Raw genomic sequence first — 23767 nt, 5'->3', positions numbered from 1 at the left:
ACGCTGTGGAGATCAGCATGGACCATCCACGGGAGGCAAAAGGATGTGCAGTTAGCATGCGCGTAAAAGTCTTAGTGTAGTTTGTTTTGGCTGCGCTAACATTAGTTAGCAAAATTGTGCTAACTTTGAGCGCCACCTCCTCTCCCCACATGCTAATGTTAGCATAGTGCTAACATTTGGTAAGCTGCAGCCTCAGAGGTCAAAAGCAGAAGACATATTGCAGGTGAAAGTCCACTTTGGATGTTAATGACTCCACATAAAGAAGCACGGGTCAGAACCAGGACCACGCTATCAGACTAGTGTGTGTTGAAAGAAGTTAGCAGGCGAATGCTAACTGGAGCAGCTAATCAGCGGCTTCAGGAGGGCTCCACAAAGTTCTTGAGACTTTATGGTCCTCGTGCGCTGATAAGACAGGCGGAGACGTGAAGATAACGATAAAGTTGCTCAAGTGGGTCAGCTTTGTTTCTGATTGAACCCCCTGTTCGTGCTCATCCACTTTGAGTGCCTGTGAAAGTGGGAGGAGCTCCAGAGTCCTCCTGTGAGGGGGCACGTGATGTCATCATGGCGGTCTTTCGCGTCCTTCCTGTCAAGGTGATCGTTGTGATGGATCAGTGACAGCTGCTGTACTGCAACACTCAGTGGGGGGTTCGGGGGGGGTGTCACGCCGTGAGAGCGTGATCAGCTGCTGGATGTCTTGGGGGCGGGGCTACATGGTCCACTTTTGTCCACTGACTTTGGGATCACATGAGGCCAGGGGTGTCAGGGCGGGGCTTATATGAAACAGACAGAACCAAGGAGAGGCAATATTTCATTTATTATTTTTTCAATATTTCAAAGTAAACGTCAAAAGGATGTGTATTAGTCAAACGAACAGAGAAAAAAAAATGCTTATGTAAGCAGAAAACTTGGCTCTGAAAACTCTCAGGTAAGGCCCCACACCCCTTGGCAGGTTGCTCGTGCTAAGAGACGAGCGTGTTTGATCATACAATTGTGTTGTTTCACGTAAACCCATTAGAGCGTCTAAAAAGACGCTGCTGGCCGCAAACAATATTTAACATTTCAAACAAGCCAACCCAACTTGTTGTGCAACACGCTTGGCGCTCTCAGCTGGGTGTGCACACCAAATATTTATCAACACTTACAATTACATAGCAGTACTGACACAGCAAGCGCCGACATGTTCAATATTCCCTGTCTGGACTGACAACACACTGTGCTCTCAAACAAACATGACAAACAAATATGGACCATGCCACTGAAACATGCTAAAAAACATACACCACAGAACCATGCCACTGAAACATGCTAAAAAACATACACCACAGAACCATGCCACTGAAACATGCTAAAAAACATACATCACAGAACCATGCCACTGAAACATGCTAAAAAACATACACCACAGAACCATGCCACTGAAACATGCTAAAAAACATACATCACAGAACCATGCCACTGAAACATGCTAAAAAACATACATCACAGAACCATGCCACTGAAACATGCTAAAAAACATACACCACAGAACCATGCCACTGAAACATGCTAAAAAACATACATCACAGAACCATGCCACTGAAACATGCTAAAAAACATACACCACAGAACCATGCCACTGAAACATGCTAAAAAACATACATCACAGAACCATGCCACTGAAACATGCTAAAAAACATACATCACAGAACCATGCCACTGAAACATGCTAAAAAACATACACCACAGAACCATGCCACTGAAACATGCTAAAAAACATACACCACAGAACCATGCCACTGAAACATGCTAAAAAACATACACCACAGAACCATGCCACTGAAACATGCTAAAAAACATACATCACAGAACCATGCCACTGAAACTTTCCAAACTACACAGACCATGTCACTTAAACATGCGAACAAATAAACATACATCATGGAGAAACATGTGAACAATCAACACAGACCATGCTACTTGACATGCTAACAAACAAACATACAACACAGACTATGCCACTGGAATAAGCTAACAAACAATATACATCAAGCACCATGCTACTTGACATGCTAACAAACATACATCACGGAACATGCCACTGAAACATTCCAATCAAATATACATCACAGATGATGACACTGAAACATGCTATCTCACGATACGATTTGCGATACGTAGCTCATGATAACGATAAAACCTTGCTACGGCGATAACGTGACCCCAAAATAAATAATTTCATAGGTTGTCGTTTGCTGCATTCAGCTGGGATAGGCTCCAGCTTACCCGTGACCCTAATGAGGACAAGCGGTATAGAAAATGGATGGAATTACAGCACATTTTAACCAGAATACAAGCAGCAATGCTGCAAAAAGAATGAGACTGTTTTAGTGCAACATTATTCCCCATAGTAGTAGTTGCCCTGTGTGTGTTTACTGACCTGTTACATGTTGTGCTGTCATTTTGTGTTAGCACTGCGATTGTAGGTAGTGTTCTGTCTAGTGAACCCCCGCCCCATGTGATAACACCACTGTGAGTTCAGTGCTGGTGTTTACTTGCCCCTGCAAGTAACACTGAACTTGCCCAGATGTCGCGGGCTGCAATTACACTACCCGCCGCAAAATACGATATTGCGGGCCGCAAGTTTGAGGCCCCTGATGTAGGACCATGCCACTGAAACATGCTAACAAACAAAATACATCACGGCCCATGCCACCGAAACATGCTAACGAACAACACATCACTGACAAAAACTGCGCTATTCAACATACAACCAGCTTTTTATGCTAGTAAACACGCTTACAAACCTCCAACATTGACACTGCTAATAAGATTCAAGATTGAAGAGTTTTATTGTCATTTGCATAGTAAAACAGGTAGTTCTGCTATGCAGTGACATTCTTGTTCTGTTCATTCTCCCAAAAAAGAAAGAAAACAAGAAAATGAATAAGAACAGTAGAAACATAAATACCAAGAAATTAAGCAACAAGAACAGAAGAGACATGAATACCAATGAATGAATGAATGAATAAATAAATAAAAGTGCTATGAGTGAGTTGCGTGCGGCGTGTGTGAGTGCTTCGTTGAGAAGCCTGATGGCCTGTGGGTAAAAGCTGTTTGCCAGTCTTGTGGTCCTGGACTTCAAACTCCTGTAGCGTCTGCCTGACGGTAGGAGTGTGAATAATGAGTGTTGTGGATGTGTGCTGTCCTTGATGAGGTTGTGTGTTCTTCGTAGGACTCTACTTTTATAAATGTCTTGCAATGAGGGGAGGGCTGCCCCAACAATGTTCTGTGAGGTCTTGATCACCCGCTGGAGTGCCTTCCTATCACGTGTTGTACAGTTACCGTACCAAACAGTGATGGAGGCGGTAAGGACACTTTCCATAGTGCATCTGTAGAAGCAACTCAGGATTGTGGTGGACATGCCAAATTTCTTCAGTCTTCTCAGGAAGTACAGTCTCCTTTGGGACTTCTTCATAATTTGTTGGGTGTTGTGAGACCAGGTGAGGTCCTCGCTGATGTGTGTGCCAAGGAACTTGAAGGTTTTCACCCTCTCCACCTCAGTCTCATCAATAAACAGGGGTCTATGCGGCTCCTTTTCCCTTGTTCTTGGGTCAATGATCATCTCTTTGGTCTTATCTGTATTGAGAAGGAGATTGTTATCACGACACCAAGCTATGAGGTCCGCCACCTCTCTTCTGTATGATGTTTCAACACCACCAGTGATCAGTCCGATGACTGTAGTGTCATCCGCAAATTTAATGATGCTGGTGTTGTTCTGGGAGGCCACGCAATCATAGATGAAGAGCGTGTAGAGGAGCGGACTCAGCACACACCCCTGTGGGGTCCCAGTGCTCACAATTCTTGAGCTGGATGTGCGATTGTGGACTCTGACTGACTGGGGCCTGCCTGTGAGAAAGTTAAACACCCAGTTACAGAGGGAGGGTGACAGGCCAAGTGTGAGGAGCTTATCTGTGAGTTTGTGGGGGCTGACTGTATTAAAAGCAGAGCTATAGTCTATAAATAGCATTCTGACATATGTGTCCTGGCCCTGTAGGTGAGAAAGGGCTGTGTGGATGGCAGTGTTGACTGCATCATCAGTGGACCGGTTCTGGCGAAATGCAAACTGTAGAGGGTCCACAGTTGCCGGGATGGTCTTTTTGATGTGGGTCATGACTATCCTTTCAAAGCACTTCATAACAATAGGAGTGAGTGCTATAGGGCGATAGTCATTCAAGCAGGTCACGTTGCTCTTCTTGGGTACGGGCACTATGGTGGTGGACTTAAAGCAGGTCGGTACAGAGGCTTGTGCAAGCGACAGGTTAAATATGTCAGCAAGCACATCAGCTAGCTCTGATGAGCAAACCCGAAGTGCACGTCCTGAGATGTTGTCTGGGCCTGCTGCTTTTCGTGGGTTTGTTTTGTTCAGAACCCTGCGCACATCAGCTGATGTCACCATGAGAGGTGAGTCCTGTGTGCTCCCCAGGTTCAGCCACCCTCTCTGCTCATCAGGAGTTTGGTTGTCAAAGCGGGCATAGAACTCATTCAGCTCGTCTGGAAGTGTGGTTTGGCTGGAAGTGGCTATGCTACTCTGCTGGCGATAGTCTGTGATGTGCTGAAGCCCCGCCCACATGTGCCAAGGGTCTGAGGTGGAATAGTAGCCCTCAAGCTTCTGTCTGTACTGTCTAAAGCATGCTAATAAACATAAACATGACTATGCTAATAAACACACCACTGACACTGCTACCAAGAAACATACAACAAACACCTAGCTAGCTAGATGTTGACCTTCTCCAATTTCGGATAAACATTTGCAATTAAAATGACTGTTGTAATTACTAGATTAGATTCAGCTCCAGAACCTCTCTCTTCAATTGCCGTTGTTGCACTCGCCACACCTTCCGGGTTTAAGCCCTAAATACCTGTATGCCTCACACACTTAATAAACACATTTCACGCTACTCACCACTAAGCAGCGATAATGTAAGACGATCCATGAAGACAATGCCAGGATAATTGTGTCTACGATGGACTATGATTGATGACTCGCAGGAAATGATTCATCAGGTGACACCTGGGGAAAAAAATCTCCGTATGCTGTGTGCGTACGTGTGTGCAGGAAATGAGTGTGTTGTGTTTGGACATAAACATGTCGTTGCTGAAAGACATTACACACTGATGAGAGATGGAAGCCATGTTGTGCTAATAGAAGCTCTCAGTGGGCATGAGGGGAGGAGTAGGAGGAGGAGGGAGGATAAAGGTGTTGATATTTAGGAAGATGGGATCATCATTTAGGAGGGACAATTTGCCAAAGACTGCTGATGTCAATATTTTGTTCCTCCGATAGTCGACACACAACCCCGACTCTGACAACCCCCCCAAACACACATCAACATCACAATCATTTCAACAACAATTTTTTTTAACAAAAAGGTAACTTCAAGGTCATTGCCCCTGAAGTCGGCACTGTGTCTCTTTGTGCGTGTGTCTGTGAGGGGGGGTAGTCCTCCTATTAAATGCGAGAAAAAAGATAAGAGATAAAGAGAGACGGTTACTGAGTGACAATGTCGACCGTGGCCTACATACTAGCTTGTTTGCTCTGCTAACTACATGTGTTAGCGCGGAACTTTTTCATTGCCAAAACAAAACTTGCCAAGCATCTGTCAATTTCAGATTCACTTTCCTAGATTTATTTTACAGTGTGGCGGATAGAAGCAAAAAGATACAATTTCAGGCGGCCGTCCCGAAAAGGGAGACATCTCAACTTCTCATGGCTCCTTCCAAAGATGTCGCCGCACTTTCAGCTGGGAATCATCCTTATACTGTCCCTGCCCCCCTCAGATCAAGGAAACCTTTTTTTTTTATGTCTCCATTTGGCCTTGGTCACCATGCTAACGCATCCTGGGCTGGCCTGTCCTGGCTCCATCAATGCTTCTCTGCTCGTAAAATGCCTCCTAGCGCCCTACATTGACTCCATGTGTGTTGGGTGGAACACTTTAAAGACGACCATGTTCACTTGTATCCTATGCTACAATATAATAGTGATACAACAGTTAGCATACCAAAATATAGTAAAAAAAACACACAAAAAAATCAATAAGTTAATTTGTAACAAGTGTACGTGTGTGTGTGCTAGCAAGGGTGCGTGTATTTAGCATACTAATACTAATACAGTCATGGAAAAAAATATTAGACCACCCTTGTTTTTTCAGTTTATTGATCCATTTGAATGCCTGGTGCATTTAAGGGTACATTTGTTTGGACAAATATAATGATAACATATATAGTTAATAATTTTACGAGCTGATATTTTGCAACTTCCATGGTTCTCTTGATAATAACCAAAACCACTTCAATTCTTACATGAATAGCTATAGCATTGTGCTGCCAAAAAAATGTAACTCTTATGAGCTGTTTTTGTTGTCATTGTTACATTTGTCCAAACAAAAGTACCTTTAGTTGTGTCGGGCATGAAAATGAACAAGAAACTAAAGAAACAAGCGTTATTAGTCATTTTTTTCCATGACTGTATAACTAATTTATCCTTTCACATGCTAGCTTGTTTGCTCTGCTAACCAGACATCAGCATCTTCTTGTTTTTGCTTTCTTTTATTCCTTTTGTTCTTATTTTTAGTCACCTTATTCTTCATCATTGATACACACCTTTTAGTCCAATATTGGACAATGCTACATGTTTATTAGCATGTTGACTACTAGCATGTGCTGCAGTACAGTCGTCCCTCGTTTAGCGTGGTTAATTGGTTCCAGCTGTGACTGCGATAGGTGAAGTAGGATTCAAGATCAATAAATTGAATGTTTTTGTAATTAAAGCACAGAAAACCCATTTATGACCTTCTAAAAACGTTTTTTGACATGATTAGAGCCCTGTAGACATTAAATAACACCCTTATAGTCACCTCGTATTACCTAATATAGTTGACATGCAATAATAAGACAAAATAACACACCGTTAGCATTGGGAAAGCTCCTTGTCGTATTATTTTGAACGTAATGTGCGTCGATCACATGGCACTAAGAAGAAAGGTCAACATCAAACAAGTAAGTTAGAACGTACCTCATAAACATACTGGCCACTTGTAGCTTCCTTGTGAAACAAAAACGAGCTCCGAACTAATCGCATTGCTTGTTTGAATATCACTGTGGTAAAAAGGCACATTTGACCACCAATGCCACCTATTTCCTTTTCGATACGTCCATCCATCCATTTTCTATGCCGCTTATCCTAATTAGGGTGGCGGGGGTATGCTGGAGCCTACCCCAGCTGAAGTAAGTACACCCTGCACTGGTCTCATATAGACAAACAATCATTCACGCTCACATTCATACCTATGGACAAGGGGGAGAACATGCAAACTCTAAACAGAGGTGCCCAACGGAGATTCGAACCCAGGTCTTCCCCATCTCCTGACTGTGTGGCCGACATGCTAGCCACTCAGCCACCGTGCGGCCCATTTTCCATACGATACAGAGTAAAATCACTGGTATCAGTGATATCCATCTGATATCGATACTTTGCGCAACTCCACTTGGTGTGTCTGGTAAATTCCTAAACGTAGTGTATTTGAAATCATAGCATAGCTTAAAAATACAATATGGTACATCAGACTCATTGATTTCTTTTTTGAAGAAGTGTGACGTATATTGAGGTAGCGGCATAATTTACAATACAGCCAAGCTAATATACAAAAAAAATTTGAAAATGGTGTTTTAAATATTAAAAAAAGAACATCAGTAAAATAATAAGGCCATGAAAATATATTAATTATAATTATCGATATTTGGATTTGAGAATAGATCAGAGCGTAAAGACCTGGCATCGGAAGAGTCAATATTTCAGTATCACTGCAGACCAGAAGCTAGGCAAATACTGTAGGTCTAGCTAGCTAGCTCGATGCCGTCAATGTGACAGTCCAGACAAAATGTGTACACAAAGATGCCAGAAAAGGCGAACAGCAATGAGATATCGATTGGCTTGGCCTGTGACAAGCTGTCGCCAGTAGGCTCCACATTTTACAGACGACAGAAGTTTTGATTCTCGCAGTATTAAGGGACAAAGTGCGTCCCTTGTCAACCCAATACGGAACGATTCTGTTTTTCAAGTGACGGTTGGCAACCCTATTTACACCACGTTGCTAATGCGCAGGCTACGGAATCACTGCAGGGACACGAGAGGCGGCCGCATAGCATAGCATGCTACCTAGTTAGCCGACAATTTATTTATTGTAATCTTAAGGATTTCAAACTAAGTGAGGAAGAAAGTCATAGCAAGCAGCCAAAACTTACTAAAGTGGTGCCTTGGTTAACGTCATTAGGTGTGACTCAAACCAAAACGAACTCTAATCAAGGCAAATTTTCCCATAGAAAATAACGTAAATCCATTTCATCCGTTCCAGTCACCCAAAAATGTTAACACAAAACACATTTTATAGACAAAAATTGTAGTTTTACATGCACAAAATAATGCAAACATAATGACAAATAAATGGACAACTGAACATTTAACATCTCTTCTACCTAGTTTTGCAAAGGGGGGGGGGGGGGGGGGGGGAGAGAGGAGATTATGCTTGGCTTGCAGGGCAATCCCTTTTTTAAAACTGTTTCTGCACTCATGCAACAAAAAAATCGATGCAGAGAGGTCTGTTAAAGGCTTTTTAACATGTCACAGTTTTACATGAAGTAAACAATGCCACAAACATGACATGTGAAATGGAGAAGTGAACATATAACATCATTTTACCTGTAGTCAACACCCTCGGACAAAAAAGGACAACCATATAACAGCAATTTCACCAAAAAAAACCAAAGTGCTGCTGTGAAATTGGACTAATTTAAATTCCATAAAAGCACCGCAACCTAAGGGCAAACAGTGCGAGCGGTGCGTATTAATAAATAATGGAATCAATGAAGCTAAGGGTAACAGGATTTACCTTGGGATTTTTTTGAAGCTGTGGTGGTGGGCTGCATGGGGGGCAGACTGTCGCCGCTGTGTCGTGCCGCTGCTGCGTCTGCATATATATATATATATATTTTTTTATTATGACAACTAATTTTCATGACTTAACTTATTTAACTTCTTTCGACAACCAGCAGAACATGAATTGAGAACATTGGAAAACTGTTCATTTCATGCCAAAGTTGCTGAGAGTCTAAAATGTTGAGCCTGTTTTAGTTACCTGACCTATTTAGCCCAGTACTGTAGTAGTATGTGTCTAGTACAAAAGTATAACATTTTGTACTATTTGACACAAAACTAAATTTAATTTGTTGCCTGCTTTAGAGTAATTCAAATACATCGGAAATGAATCGTCCGGGAATATATGTTTTTGTTCAAAATAACACAATTAACAAAATAAAATAAGTTAAATATTTTTGTTCCAGAAATCTGTCCTGTACAAAACAGTACAAATTCAGAGTCCAGGGTTATGATCGCACGGGTGTATCCAACTTGTACCACTGTTAAATGAAAAATGCACTTTTTCGGGAATTTTGCCTGTCATGCACAATCCTTGAACACACGTCTTTCTCTTTCCCGTGCTTTCTAAAGATATAAAAACAGCTAAAAAGAGGCAGCTCATCAATGCACGTAATGGGACACAACGATTCCGCCTAGGAAGCCCACTATTAAAACACCTCCAGAAATGTTTCATGGTTTTAAATCCATGCTTGTGAGCATGTAGTCACAGGCATATTGGTGATAACGTGTAGTACGTTATCACCAATATGTAATACTTTGGTCATTTTAAACATGAGTGGAACTTCCTTCCTGGGTGCATTGATTTCACATAGCAACGTACAAAGGAACGCTACACCTAGCGTTAACTTTCCCAAGCTCAAAAACAAAAACACAGCAGCAGTGGCGGCAGCTCCAATGTGTAGCTTTACCTTTTGCTAATGGCCTGAGGCATTGTGAGCGAGCCTGTGGCGTAACAATATTAATAATAATAATAATAATGCCTCTGTAGCTTGGTTGATATGTAGCTCACATTATGTAAATGCAGCGTTGTTGGCGCTTTTTGGAGGCTTTTTCAGAAGGCTTTATAGGTGGAATAGGTGCATCCATTAGCTGCCTCTTTTTAGCTGTTTTTATATCTTTAGAACGCACAGAAAAGAGAGAGACGTGTTCAAGTCTCACATAAGGATTGTGGATGATGGGTGCACGTTTCCTTTAAAGCTACTTCGACAAAAAGAAAGGAGAGGTGAGCTATGTTTGTTTTATGTGACTGCCAACATTTAAATTGTACTTTATTTACAAAGCACATCTCCAGTGTGCTCATTTGTCATTAAATACAAGCATCATGTTTGAATAGAACACTTATAAATATAGTAAATTCATTGGCGGACTAATCAACATCAGCTGGTGAGCTACTGCTAGCTTACGAGCTACCTGTTGGAGATCCCTGTGATAGCGTCACTGTCTAAAGCTGGAAACACTACGTGTTTATGTTGAACCACTTGGACACACAACTAGTGTTTTGAACACAAACCATAAGTATTGTAATGATAACAAGAGAGCAGGACTAAGTGACACTTAAAAAAGTAAGCTAGCATGAACGTGATAGCCATTTGTGGCTCGCCCGTGGGACAAAGATGAGCTTAGGTAGCTGCCGCCAGAGAGGCAGTGAGAGCCAGGCAAAATGTGTAAATAAAGATGGCAGGAAGTGGAATGGGACTGAAAAGTGAGCGATCACACACGCTGACGTAGACAGGCTCAGCCTGTGACAAACTGACTCTACATTTTACAGACAATTTTTCATTCTTGCAATAATAAGGAACAAAGTGAACGTCAACACAAGATACTTTCTTCTGGTCACACATGAGCAAGTGCCAACAGGGCAGACAGTCGATTCCGGTGCATGTTTAGCAAAATAAAACAAATTGTTTTCAAACAAATTGTGGTCAATATGTACGTAAATAATAGGCACCCTTTGCTTGCCTTTCTCTTTTGTTTGTTACATTGTGTATGTCTCACTGGCAGCAGAAAACGATGTTGCTGTAAAAATGCCGCCCACCGCCCACAATGCATTGCACGATCACGTGTCGCAAGATTCCGCGTGATCCAAGACGGCGGCGTAAACAAACCTGACGGTATTTTAGACGATAAACAAGCCGGCGAATGCAAGCCAAGGCAAAATTGAATTACTTGGAGTTCAATATTTCAAGCACGAAACATTTATTAATTAATACATTTTTGAAAAAACGCAATCGAGAGAGGGAGCGATATTCGAACCGCGATGCAGCGAGGGACGACTCGATTCAGCAGGTCAAGCATGGCGAGGGCCAAAATAAAGCGGGCTTAGATCGTTATGCACGTTCACGTCTCTTTTTAATAAATAAGCAGTGAAAGGGAGCAAGTCTTAAGGTCAATATAGGACAAGCACAACAAGGCAAACTAAAGAAAGGCAACACGCAGGCGTCTGAGCTCAAACAGGAAGTTGCAAATACTGCTTCCTGTTCACACGTTTGTGTGGTTGGGTTCTAGTCAGGACTTGGGTGAGACAAAAGAAGCTTTGAGAGCGACTGGTGTGTGTGTGTGTGTGTGTGTGTGTGAGGTACTGTGACCCACATTGCTTGGCAGCCAACATCCGTTACCATGGAAACCAGCCCAGCACCCAAACTTTGCTCTTGTAGTCGTCATTTCTCTACACGCCTGCTGCTAAGTAATGCTAAAGCTAAGAGGCCGCTGTCAATCAAAGACTACACGACACGATGGCAAACATCGACGCTTTCTGCTAGCTAGCCACATGTCACAATATGCTAACTTCCTTAGCATGTAGCCATGTCTATTTACACGTGTACTAGCGCTACAGCTAACGTGTTGAGGTGCTCGTGTTACATATTGTGCCTTTTAAAACAACAAAGGCACGGCGTCAAAAGTCGCAAACAAACAAAAGGTGGGGGGCGGGGGCGTGTCGGGGAAGGGAGGCGGGTCACTGGAGGCCGAAGCCTTCGGCGTTGGAGATGGCGATGGTCAGTTTGTGTTTGAGCTCCTTCCTGCTGCGATACGGCGGCAAGCAGATCTGATTGAAGCACGTGTGCGACACGGGCAACCTGATGACAACACACAACACCTTTAGTCCCCTGTGTGCTAAAGCATCATCTGTGTGTGTGTGTGTACCAGTCGGTGGGGGCATCCAGTTTGGAGATTTTGAAGTTCAGGTCGGCCATTCCTCCCACAGGAATGCGGTCGCTTCCTGTGGTGAAGTGCAGTAACTTCTTCTGCAGCTCCAGTGGGAACGCCAGCACCACCTCCCAGAAACTCCTACAAGCACAGACTCACACACAATGACCCCCTCAAAAGTGATACGCCATCAGTGTCAGGAAGCGGCGGAAGTCACCTGACGGTGGCATCATTCTTGCTGTAGCCTTCATAGTGGGCGTTCCTCTGCAGAGCGCTCATGTCCACCTGAGGACTTCCACACACCAACATCTCCACCTCCTCCGGACGCAGCAGCTAGCATGAGAGCACACGTAGCATTTAGTCAGTCAGCAACAACAATCATTGTTTCAAAACAAGACGGCTGGTGATGCAACAGGAAACAGGAAGTAAGAGGATGTCAAAACCATGGTGGAGTCCCGCAATCAGGAAGTGATGTAAGACACTCCAGGAGGTTACATGTGACATCATCACAAGCTTGGTGTGTGTGTGTGTGTGTGTGTGTGTGTGTGTGTGTGTGTGTGTGCGCGCGCGCTCACCATGAGTGCATCAGAGGCGCACACGCTGTGGAAGCCGTGGTAGAAGGCAGCAAACTGCTTGCTGATGGACTTATTGAGCAGGAAGTCCACGTAGAGATGGACATACTCTGCGCAGATCACATGACACACAGACAACATGAGACACTTTCCCAGACGTGCACGACAGCCAGCGCAAAGTGAGGGGAATGTCCACAATTTCCCGTTTGGCTAGTTTGTGCAGGAAGTAGGAAGTTGCAAAAGAAATGCTTTCACTTGAATGAACCTACATACAAATTCTTCACTTCTCTCCCGTACTTTTATGTACTTGTACGCATGTATGTGCGTACTTACCCTTCCTGTTGTGTTTGCTGACAGGGATCTTGTCTCCACCTGGCTTTAGGTTGTACCATTTGACTACACCCATTTCCTCCTGACACACCTGAACACAACATAGCTTATTTTAGCATAGTTGTTTGTGTTCAATGCTGTTAACAGCCTTGGTGGAGGTCTGCACTCCAGTCAGTATACACACATAGTCAGTATACATAGTATACATACTGTACATGTGCTGATGACAGTACTGGTAATGGTGGCCTAGGACCTTTGCAAGGTTGTGTATGGAAGCACAGGGAGAAGTCAAATGAGGTGAAGTGGGTTCCAGTGTGGTGTGACTGGAGGCATCTCACACACACGCACACGCACACGCACACACACTTTGGCATCAAGTGTTGGTGTAAAACAGGCGTGTCCAAAGCTTTTCCAGCGGGGGCCACATAGTGAAAAATGAAAGCATGCAACTTTGCCAAACATTTGATCTTTCTTCTCATAATATTTTGACTTTATTGCCATGATATAACTTTTCCCCAGCCTAATTTTCCAAATATATATATATCAACCCTATGCGACTAAAATGAATGATAAAATGATGAAATTTATCCTCATAATGTTACGAGTTTGTTATAAAATTGCAACGTATTTTTCTCGGCATAATACAACTTTTTTCTGTTAATATTCAGCTGTTTTTTTTTTATTTCTGCTTTAAAAAAAACAACAACTATTTCAACTTTCTTCTTTTAAATTTTCTTCTCGTAATTCTGACTTTATTCCCATAATATTTTAACTTTATTCTTTATTCTGTTTTTTTTCCATTTCTGCTGGGTTTTCTTTTTTTCCAATTTTCTTCTTGTAAATTTTCTTCTCGTAATTATGACAAATTTTCAAAAATGACAACTTTATTTTTTGTTTTAACAAAATAATAATTTTATTATGTAAAATACGTAAGTTAATATTTCAACTCTATGCTACTAAAATGACTATTTCTATTTATTTACTTGAACTTTTTTATGATTTGAGTTTATTCTCATAAAATTACAACTTTTTTCCTCATTAGATATAATGCAACTTTTTCTCTTAATATTTTGACTTCATTCTTGTAAAATTACAGCTGTTTTTTAACAATTATTTTACAACTATTTAAATTGTCTTCTTTTAAAATTTTTTCTCAGAATTATGACTTTATTCCCACAATATTTTGTCTTAGTCTTGTAACATTCTAACTTTTTCTGCAATCAAATTTTCCCAAAATTACAGCTTTATTTTTTTTTGTTTGTTTCTAGTAATATTATGACATTATTCTCATAAAATTCTGACTTTTTCTCGTTATATTACAACTTTTTTTCTCTTAATATTTTGACTTTATTTTTGGAAATTACAATTTTTTCTATTTTTGCTTTTGTGTGTGTTTTTTGTTGAAAGTTTTCTTGTTAAATTATATTTTTGGAATATGCCGTGGGCCAATAAAAAACAGCCCCAGCCACCACTGGCCCCCGGGCCGCGCTTTGGACACCCCTGGTGTAAAAAGTGGTGGGCAGCCTTCACAGTGAATGTAACGTGTCCTACGCTTACAACCTGGAATGTCAGGTAAAAGTCTTCCTCCACGTTCCCGTCGTAGTTCAGCAGCTCCTCCAAACCGTGAGCCAGCTCCTGACAGCACACACATTGACAGTACACGGAGTAAATAAGTATATATGCGTCTATAGAAAGGCTTGAGTGCTGCCTCCGGAGAAGCAGACGTGTCCTCAGCAAGCTTCCTGACCTCTTACACAACTGGCCTGTTTTTAGCACAACACACACACTCCCTTTGTGTGTGTCAACTGTTTTCACAATATCTCAAAGAAATACACACATAGATAGACAGTTGATGAACAAGTAGATACATCAGCAGATAGAAAGATAGATAAACAGAAAGATAGATCGATAAGGAAATAAAAGTGCGCACTTATGTGACGTTATGAGTTTAGCTTTGGCTCCCTCTAGTGACGACAAAGACAATTGCAGGTTTGACGCCGATAAGAGGGGGCGTCCTGTGCCGGAACACTGATGTTATTGGTGCGTGGCTGTGCTAGCTTTTATAGAGTATGAAAGTGCGGCAATGCAGACACAAACACGGACATACACTTTTTTTTTCTTAAGTGTGAGAAGTACAACAAAAACAAATGGGTAAGTAATGGGTAAGTATAATGAATTTACGATTTACTAGGGGTGTCACAAGAGGAGATAAAACACTAGATTGGGTCTACGAGACATTACTTTTAAGAAAAGTACAATGAGACAAAATATAAAAAATATATTGCAATGTACTAATTTAATTTCTACTACGTTATCTTGCATTGCTCCACACCAGGCTACACTCTTCTGCACTCTGTGTGTATGTTAGCGGCCCCACCTCCACCCATCGTGACAAAGAGACTGTATGACTGACAAAAAGGGCTCACTCTGTTCACACTCTTGTTCTATGGAACAAACGGGCCAAGGTGTTAAAACCAATGCAGTGAATCCTCTTCCTGCGTGTTTGGAGACAGGAGACAAGTAAAACAGGCACACATGGCACGGAGGAGTGTAGCGTGCAGAAGGTTACGCATTGTAGGGAAATTTTAACGCATGCACACACACAGTTCAGGTCCAAATGTGAAAATTGTAAAAAGTTCAGGTAGTTATATTTGTAAATAAATTGTTATGTTGATGTAAAACAACCCTTTTTTGTGTTGTTTATGTTGGTATAGTTGTTCAGATATTTGAGTAGTCACAAAAGCAAAAAATTGGTGTCAAAGTGAAAGTTATGCTTGAAATGTATCCTTTCACAAAAAGCTGGTTTTCTCCCGTTTTCAGACTGAACTGATATTTTCCTGAAACGTACCTATGTTCTACTGCTGATTACCAAAGAATGAAAAAAGGTAGAACCCAACTTCTTTTCCTGATGAAAGACGGAAGTCTAATCTTTCTTTTGGTAGGTTCCACTTTTATATAATTATACAATATTCTGCGTGCCTTGAAAGATCAGTAAAAAACGTCTAAAATAGTCGGTCGTGAACGGGTTGTCTTTTGAAAAATGTCAGGTATTGAATGAGCTAAGACAGTGTGTCCCACTCACTTCATACTTCCATGCAGGATTTACAGGGGCTCGACCATACAGAAGTTAATGTCTGCATTAAAATCATTTTGAAAATGTTCCAAGTCATGTATTTAGTTGCCATTTTTAGTTGTAATCGGATATCGCCTGATATATCAGATATCGGCTTTTTTCAGCCTTCAATATCGGCATCGGCCCCAAAAATCCCGTATCAGTCTGTCTCGAGTATCCTTCCATCAGTGTCTCATGAGGTCGTCATCTTTAACCCCCAGCTTGCTGGAACTTACCGGCATGATCTGCTGCAGGTCGTCCAAGGTGGCGGTCGCCATGCCAACAAGGGCATTCTGGTCACATGGCACGGTGGGCGGAGTGAGCAGCTTCCTGTGCGGGATGACAAGTAAGTGTGTGACTCTTATGTTGCCTCATCACACACACACACACACACACACACACACACACACTGACCTGTAACAGTAGAGAGGGAAGTGGATGTCAAGAGCGATGCTGTTGTAAACGGCCAAGCCCATCAGCTGATATGTTAAGGAGACACACACACACACACATACAGTACATATAGTGTATCACTAAGTAATCAATGTGTGATGTCCATCATTTGAATAAGGGCATCCTTCCCTCACACCCTCTCCGCTTTATTTACATGTCGCCATGGTGACGCAGCAGCAGCCATGGAGACCAGACGGCAGTGACAATGATGAATGAGAGTGCAACATGCACACATTTCCCAGCATTCCTTCTCCATTCCTACTTTCTCCTAGCGAGCACACGCACACACACACACGCACACACACAAAGCTGGCAAGGAACAGGCAGCCATTAGGTTACATAACTTTTGACAGCTACCAGATGGTGAGCAGATAGTTGAAGTGTTTGAAAAGGATACAGTCCCAATGAGCTGGAACTCAGAATAGTTGTCACACTTCCAGCTGCTGAACCAATGACAGCGCGAGTCCTTCATGTAGGTGAACATTCCTTCACAAGCCAACCAGAGACGGGCTCATCATCATCATCATCATCATCATCATCATGACACTCAAGAAGAATGAGAACAACAACTGGACTAAAGTGGGGGGCGTGTGTTAAGTTAACTTTTTCCAGCCATTCTGGAAAGCTGACTTTCCATCTCGTCTTTCCACGAGTGTGCTCACCGTAGTCCGCGTGGAAGATCTGACGGACGAGCAGCAAGAACCACTCCTTGGTCAGCCCCCCCATGTCAAGGCCCGCCTCCCCGACAAACGTCACTCTCAGCTTCTTCTTCAGGTCGCACCGCTTCCTGGTCAACTTGGGGAGGCGGAGAGCATCCACACTTTGAGCCAACTTCAATCCACAACCTAAGCACGCTTCATGAAGACCCAGGAGGGTGTGATAGCTCACATTTTCCCCACCCACAAACCTGAACACTGACCTCGTCCAGCGAGTCAGCGAGGAGCTGTGCCCGTCGTACTTTAATGTTGAGGAAGAGGAGGTTCATGTCCACGCGCTGACGCCGCGACACTTTGCTCACCAGACTTTGCTGTTGCACACACACACACACACACACATCTGAGGTCAGCACAAGAGGAGGATGCTGAAGATGAAGATGACAACAGGACTGACCCTGGCCTGGCTGATCATCTGCTGCTCCGAGTCCTTCTGGATGATGGCTTTCTTCACCACTGTGGACAGGATGAAGGGAAACTGGCAGAAGGAGAACCTGAAGGAGAACCAGCACCAGCATCAAGGAACATTCCTTCCAGGAACAGAGAAAGACCCACTGGTCTGCTAACCGGTTGGAGTTGCCGTAGCTCTGCCAGGTCCTGTACTCCTCCATGAAGTCGATGTGCTCCAGAGCGATGTTGTAGAAGTCGGTGAAAGGCATGATGGGAGGAGACGCCACGCTGTTGGCTGCGTCTAAACGGACACGTCGCACAGCAGCATCAGTGTGCGGTCAACTAGCTAATTAAAGGAAAACTGCATTTTTTAAAAATTTTGACCATCATCCACAATTGTAATGTGAGACATAAACACACACAAGTATCTCTTTTCTGTGTGTTCAAAAGATATAAAAACAGCTAAAAAGAGGCAGCTAAGAATGTACGTTATGGCACGCACCTATTCCGCCTAGAAAGCCTTCTAAAAAAAAAACTCCAAAAAGCACCAACAACGCTCCATTTACATTATGTGACCTACATATTAACTAAGCTACAGCAACATTGTTATTATTATTGTTATTAACACTGCTACACCCAAGAACTATGCTATTGGTGTAGTGACACCTCCCCACACCACACCAGCTGCTAGCTTCACCACACATTCCCTCACAATGCCTCAGGCCACTAGCAAAAGGTAACGCAACTTGTCACATAAGGATTGTGGATGATGGGCAAAACTCCTAAAAAAATGCAGTTTTCCTTTCAACGTATTCCTTATTAAGGTGGTGACACAGCGCCCCCCTGGTGGCGGGCTGAAGTGCATGTTGCACTCACTGAAGAGGGCGAGAACTTTGGTGGCCGATGGGATCCACCACGAGCACTTGGACGCCGGAGGGAGCTCGTCAGGCTCTGCAGGAAACAGTCGAGTGGAGATGAACTGCAGGAGGCGCTCTACCAGCTGACGAAAACGCCGGGCCGACAACCTAACACACACACACACACACACACACACACACACACTAATAGTGGCTTGGCAAGATGAATGGTAAACAGTAGAGATGCACGATATCTTTTTATTGAAACTCATATCAATAACTTTCTGCTTCCCAAGACCGATGTGGTACCAATAACTTTTTTATGCTATGCTATACTTTTTAAATTTAGATTTAACTGTAATTTGTGCATATCTGGAAGTAAGAAGGATTCTAACAATTTTGGATTTCACCAACTGTGCCTATTGATTTGTCCTAATCAAATATCATGACATTACTACTACCACGTCACTACTATCAGGAGAACCAGAGTATAGAGCGGAGGGAGCCACCTACTGTGGCCCAGCAAAGTGCACTATATTCGGACACATGTTCCGAGCAGCTGGTGTGACGCCAGAGAGGTCAGGACAACTGGAGTATAGAGCGGGAGGTACCACCTGGCGTGGCCCAGCAAGGTGCACTGTATTCAGGCACACACTCTGAGCAGCCGGTGTGACTCCATGTCTCTGGCAAACCTTTTGCACTTTTCAAACGCCACGCCGCTGGCGTTTCAGGTGGCTGATAAGGTTTTTGTGTGCTCAGTAGGTTTTTTTTTTCTCCTCTTATCGTGGCGCATTTGGTACAGCTAGCACGTAAAATGTCCTTAGAAAGTGAATGTTTACAAGTGAGCTCAGGGGAAGCTCCGACAGGCCATTAACATCACAGACAGGGGAAAAAAGGAGCACTTCATTTGTGTTTCTGTGCAGCATGGGTAATATTGTCTCATTCGAGATGTTTTTTTTTTAAATGATCGGTTGTCAGCTATTTTTAATGTAATGTTATGATCATTCGCCGTCCGATAATTATCATGCACTCCTAAAAAAACGCACTGATGGAAAAAAAGAGGCTGTAAGTCATGTAGACCAATCACCGCTAACTTTAACACATCGTACAACGTGCACATCATATTCCTCCATCTCACTTTTTGAGCCAGTGAACCAGGAAGTGATGGTCGGCCTCGGACAACGACGCCATCTGCCTCAACAAGTGAGCGTAGATCACGTAGGTGCTGGTGCTGGAGTACTGAGGGTTCTGTGCACACACACATTGGACCGATCATCAGGTTACAAAATATGAGCCACAGATCACATGACGACAAAGAACATCAAAGACACAAGCCCCTCCCTCAGGAACGCATGCAGCAGTAGCCTGATTACTTTTCCGCATATGCAAAGTGTCATCATGAGGTCACGAAGTCTCACCTGAACCAGGATGAAGTAAGCACGCAGGTCGTCTTTAGTCCGAGGCCTGAAAACAAACACACACGCACACACGTAAACAAGTGTGTAACAGCAGGTGGCTACGTCGCCTAGCAAAGATGTTGTCACGGAAACAGCTTGTTTAAGTCAGACAGACATGACCAACGGAATGAAGAAAGATCACCCCTTCCACTCCCGCAGCAGACTGTTGATGATCCCTTTCAGCACCGACTTCTGGATGTCCTGTGGCTGGACACACACACACACATCTCTTACCACAGTGCGATCACGTGACCTGCCACAGGAAGCGCAAGTTTGACGGCTCCCACTCACAGTGCTGAGCAGCGAGTCGTAGACCACATTGACAAACTTGGCGTTGACCCCCGAGTCATCAATGGTGTCGAAGCAGCCGTTGGGGTCTCGCTGGGGGTGTGAGAGGGTCAGGAAACAGGAAGCACTTGAGCGACCACTAGGCGTCTTACCTTGAATGCGGCGTTGAGCTCGATGAAGGAGTCAAATGTGGTCAGGTAAAACTCCCGGACGTCCCGCCAGTCACCTGACAGCATGGCACGCTCCACGTCCTCCCTGACAACACACACACGCGTGCACGGCATGTTAGCATGCTCCGATGTGGCCTCGCCGCACCGGCGACAGCTGGGAAGGGGTCTCACAGGAAGTCTTTGGCGGTCTTGGTGCGAAGCGGGATGACAGGGTCACATGGGAATGGAGCTTTGACCTCCGGGGGCAGCGTGTCGATAGATGCTCGCTGCTTGTGGCGGACGTCGCTGCATATTGGCGGCAGCTCGCGCACTGTGACACACACACACACTTGTCAAACGACACTGGAACTGTTAAGAGTGTGGAATCACACACACACACATCTGTCTTGCATAATTAGCCTGTTGGTGTGTGTGTGTCGCCGTGGTAACGGTGCAGGTGCACAGTGGGTGAAGGAGAGGGAGATAAAAGCAACGCAGTGACAAACATCATCATGCAGTGGGCAGAGCACAGAAACCGCCCGGACCGTCAGAACCTTCTGGCGTCTTCACGTCATCACCGACCTCCTTCAGCCCGAGCGTCAGCTGACAGCGACAAGGGCCCGTCGCCGTGACAACCGGCTCATCACAGGAGCACTTGCACCTCCCCCTCCACTCACTAATGAGCATTTGCGTGCTGATGATAATCATCTTTCTCCTAACAAACACACACTTTCCCAAACAAACACAGGAAGTGACGTGTTCCTCATGACGACTGACCGTGCTTGAAGCCTGCCGTACTGCTCAACATCGTGGCCACCCCGGCGGCCACCGCCCGCCCCGTCATGTCCCTCCTGTGGTTGAGTGTGGCAATGAGAGTCCCGAGAGACGGCAAAGGCTGCTTGGCTCCGCGGGCCGATGGTCCCTGGCGCACAGAGATGACATCATCAAGGCGAGGGACATGAGAGCGGCATCACGACACACACACACACACACACACACACACACACACACACACGTATGCAAACGTGTGTTTAATCCATTGACCAAAGTCTGATTGATTGTCTTTGCAAGTTCCGCCCCTTAGTGACACAAAGTTCTTTGAGAACTCGTACGGTGAAAACACGAGCATCAACGACGGAAAACCGTGACAACTTCTGGAAGCTTTTTCCAGGTGACATCACCTCAAAGAAGAAGTGTGTGTGTGTGGACATTTCAATAACATTTCCAGATACACACACACAGCAAAAAGTGTTTGACTTGCACATTCCCGAGCAGTGACACGGCCGTGATGACATCATCCAAAAGGCCTGTGGCGTGCGTGCTGATGACATCATCACACGCCGGTCTTATGTAAGCCGTTCTTGTTTTTTTTTTTCCAAACCTCAAACTAAACCAGCCACCAGCAGGCCACGCCCCTTGACTGTCAAACACTGCTGCCTTGAATGATAGGTGTCGATCACACTGTTGGGATCCTTGCATGACAGGAGGAAGATGCTTTTCATAATAAGAGCTCACAGTCATCAATCAGTCTGTGTGTAAGATGTTCAAGTGTACTTGATGATTAGTTAGTAAGAAAAAAAAACAACAAAAGTTTGATTGTAGATTGGAGACGTTCACGCGGGCAGCTTTACACACGCGCGCGCGCGCACACACACACACACACACACACACACACACACACACACACACACACACACACACACACACACAAGCAGGGTAAAGTGTTCTTACAGTCGGAGAGGAGATCGGTGGTAGCTTGTCTCTCTCCCTCGCCACTCCAGAATGTTCTCCATCCATCCTCCGCTTTTCTCCGGCGGGAGAGGAAAAAAAACCCAAAAACACTCAGTCGTCTCGCGACGCCGCGGTCCAGCTGCGCACGGGGCGCCACATGCGCGTGTAAAGGTAATCCGGAAGCTTCATGTCCGCAGAAAAGAGGAGAGAAGTCTACCTTCGTCGCTACAGGTGGGCTTTGGTGGACGCGCACGAACCCCGCGCACGCGCAATCACGGTACAAAGTTGCCGCGGGGCAACCGGAAGTAAACAGGAGACCGACGCCTGTGGCGGGCCTGCGCCATTTTGGCAGGGGGAGGTGCTCCAAGTGGAGGGGGCGGAGACTTGAAACAACAAACCTCTGATCTGCTTGGAAAATAAAATGTGGACATTTTAACATGTTTAATAACGACTTAACTTATCTAACTAAACGTTTAATAGAACGGTGGCTTTTGGACGAATTGGAACCATATATAAACTGATGACTTCATTCTAATCTAAACTTCCATACATACCATAATATAGATTTGATTTAGATATCTAAATTAGATATAAATTAAAATTAATTCGATGGAATATTGGAAATTTGTGCCGGTTTTGTCCTCTTCCTCCCATCGTACTCATGCAGTGCTTTTAGTTTGAAATTATATTATGTTTGTGGCGTGACAAAAGCTGTCATTAGTAACATTTCGATGTTTACAATAATAATGACACTTTTCGAGAGACACACGATGCTGGTGGTGACGTGTTGTTTGAGTCACGTGGCGCACCGTCTCTCGACACTAGATGGCGCTATGTGGCCACTCCGCTGCACATCATCGCGCCGGTGTTTGTGTCTGTGTGTTGGGTGAAGTGTGAAGTAGTGATGCGTTATACCACTGATTTCGCCACAGTTTTCAGTAAGAAAAGTAGCTATTGGCTGTCCTAGAAGTTACCAAATGACTAATTTGCATATCATTTGCATATGACGTAAAATGCTGTAGGAAAATAGCATAACATCGTAGGAGAGACAAAAAAGTGAGAAGAAACACCTTAATTACATTTAGATCTGCAAATAATCTTAATTTAGGGTTTGTTCTTTTAAAGTTGTCCATCATTTAATCAAAATAAAATATCTTCAATATTTTATCTCAGCCAGTGCCTCTCAAAGTTCTCCCATTGCACGTTGGCAGTTGAGAACTTTTTAAAATGAGCACAACTGAACTGTGAATAACAGATTATGCTGTTTATTCTATGGCTACATGAACATGAGTGTGGTTCATGAGTAGCACACTCTTCTGGTGAATATATGTAATAGCAACTGAGTTTCACAATATAGGCTCTACAGTAGGCTTATCAATTACAAACCTGTCAAACCTGTCTCAGTGGCCACCTGCCTATCGCGGCCCCGCAGCAAATTTCCGTGTTACAGACCCTATGTATAGCAATCACCTGTCTAATGTGGGCAGCGGCCACCCATTTTGTATCCCTTGGTCAATATCTGACTGCATATAGCGGCCAAAATGCTGACTCAAGCAGAAGCTTCATGCACAAAAAAGTTTAGTTTTTTAAGCAATGAAGC

General features: G+C 43.9%; 1 protein-coding gene across 2 annotated transcripts; it reads right to left on the bottom strand.

The window, feature by feature from the left end:
- Positions 1-8557: 8557 nt before the first annotated feature.
- On the bottom strand, positions 8558-22520 carry hectd2 (HECT domain containing 2). Of its 2 annotated transcripts, none has more exons than XM_054799037.1 (22): positions 22168-22520; positions 21214-21358; positions 20629-20767; positions 20440-20542; positions 20291-20380; positions 20142-20206; positions 19961-20006; positions 19681-19790; positions 18562-18710; positions 17863-17986; positions 17693-17789; positions 17490-17609; positions 17245-17377; positions 16980-17068; positions 16544-16608; positions 16366-16459; positions 14578-14652; positions 13021-13108; positions 12691-12797; positions 12333-12448; positions 12113-12256; positions 8558-12045 (listed from the first exon to the last, which is right to left on the bottom strand). In XM_054799037.1, exons 1-22 carry the CDS (start codon positions 22231-22233, stop codon positions 11925-11927), a joined length of 2286 nt encoding a protein of 761 aa, XP_054655012.1. In that variant the 5' UTR covers positions 22234-22520; the 3' UTR covers positions 8558-11924. The 2 variants fall into 2 exon arrangements, with proteins under 2 accessions (XP_054655012.1, XP_054655013.1); XM_054799038.1 differs by having other exon boundaries at positions 17502-17609.
- Positions 22521-23767: the final 1247 nt, after the last annotated feature.

The sequence above is a fragment of the Dunckerocampus dactyliophorus genome, chromosome 14, assembly GCF_027744805.1.
Source record: "Dunckerocampus dactyliophorus isolate RoL2022-P2 chromosome 14, RoL_Ddac_1.1, whole genome shotgun sequence".
Lineage (NCBI taxonomy): Eukaryota > Metazoa > Chordata > Actinopteri > Syngnathiformes > Syngnathidae > Dunckerocampus > Dunckerocampus dactyliophorus.
The sequence above is the reverse complement of the archived record's forward strand: the minus strand, read 5'-3'. Positions and strand labels throughout refer to the sequence as shown.

Excerpts from the sequence above, each read along its gene's own strand:
- hectd2 (XM_054799037.1), bottom strand. The coding sequence starts at position 22,233 with ATGGATGGAGAACATTCTGGAGTGGCGAGGGAGAGAGACAAGCTACCA. Across the intron at positions 20,207-20,290 it reads ACGACTCGCTGCTCAGCACT|CCACAGGACATCCAGAAGTC; the intron begins GTGAGTGGGAGC and ends GTGTGTGTCCAG. Across the intron at positions 12,798-13,020 it reads CAGCAAACACAACAGGAAGG|AGTATGTCCATCTCTACGTG; the intron begins GTAAGTACGCAC and ends TGATCTGCGCAG.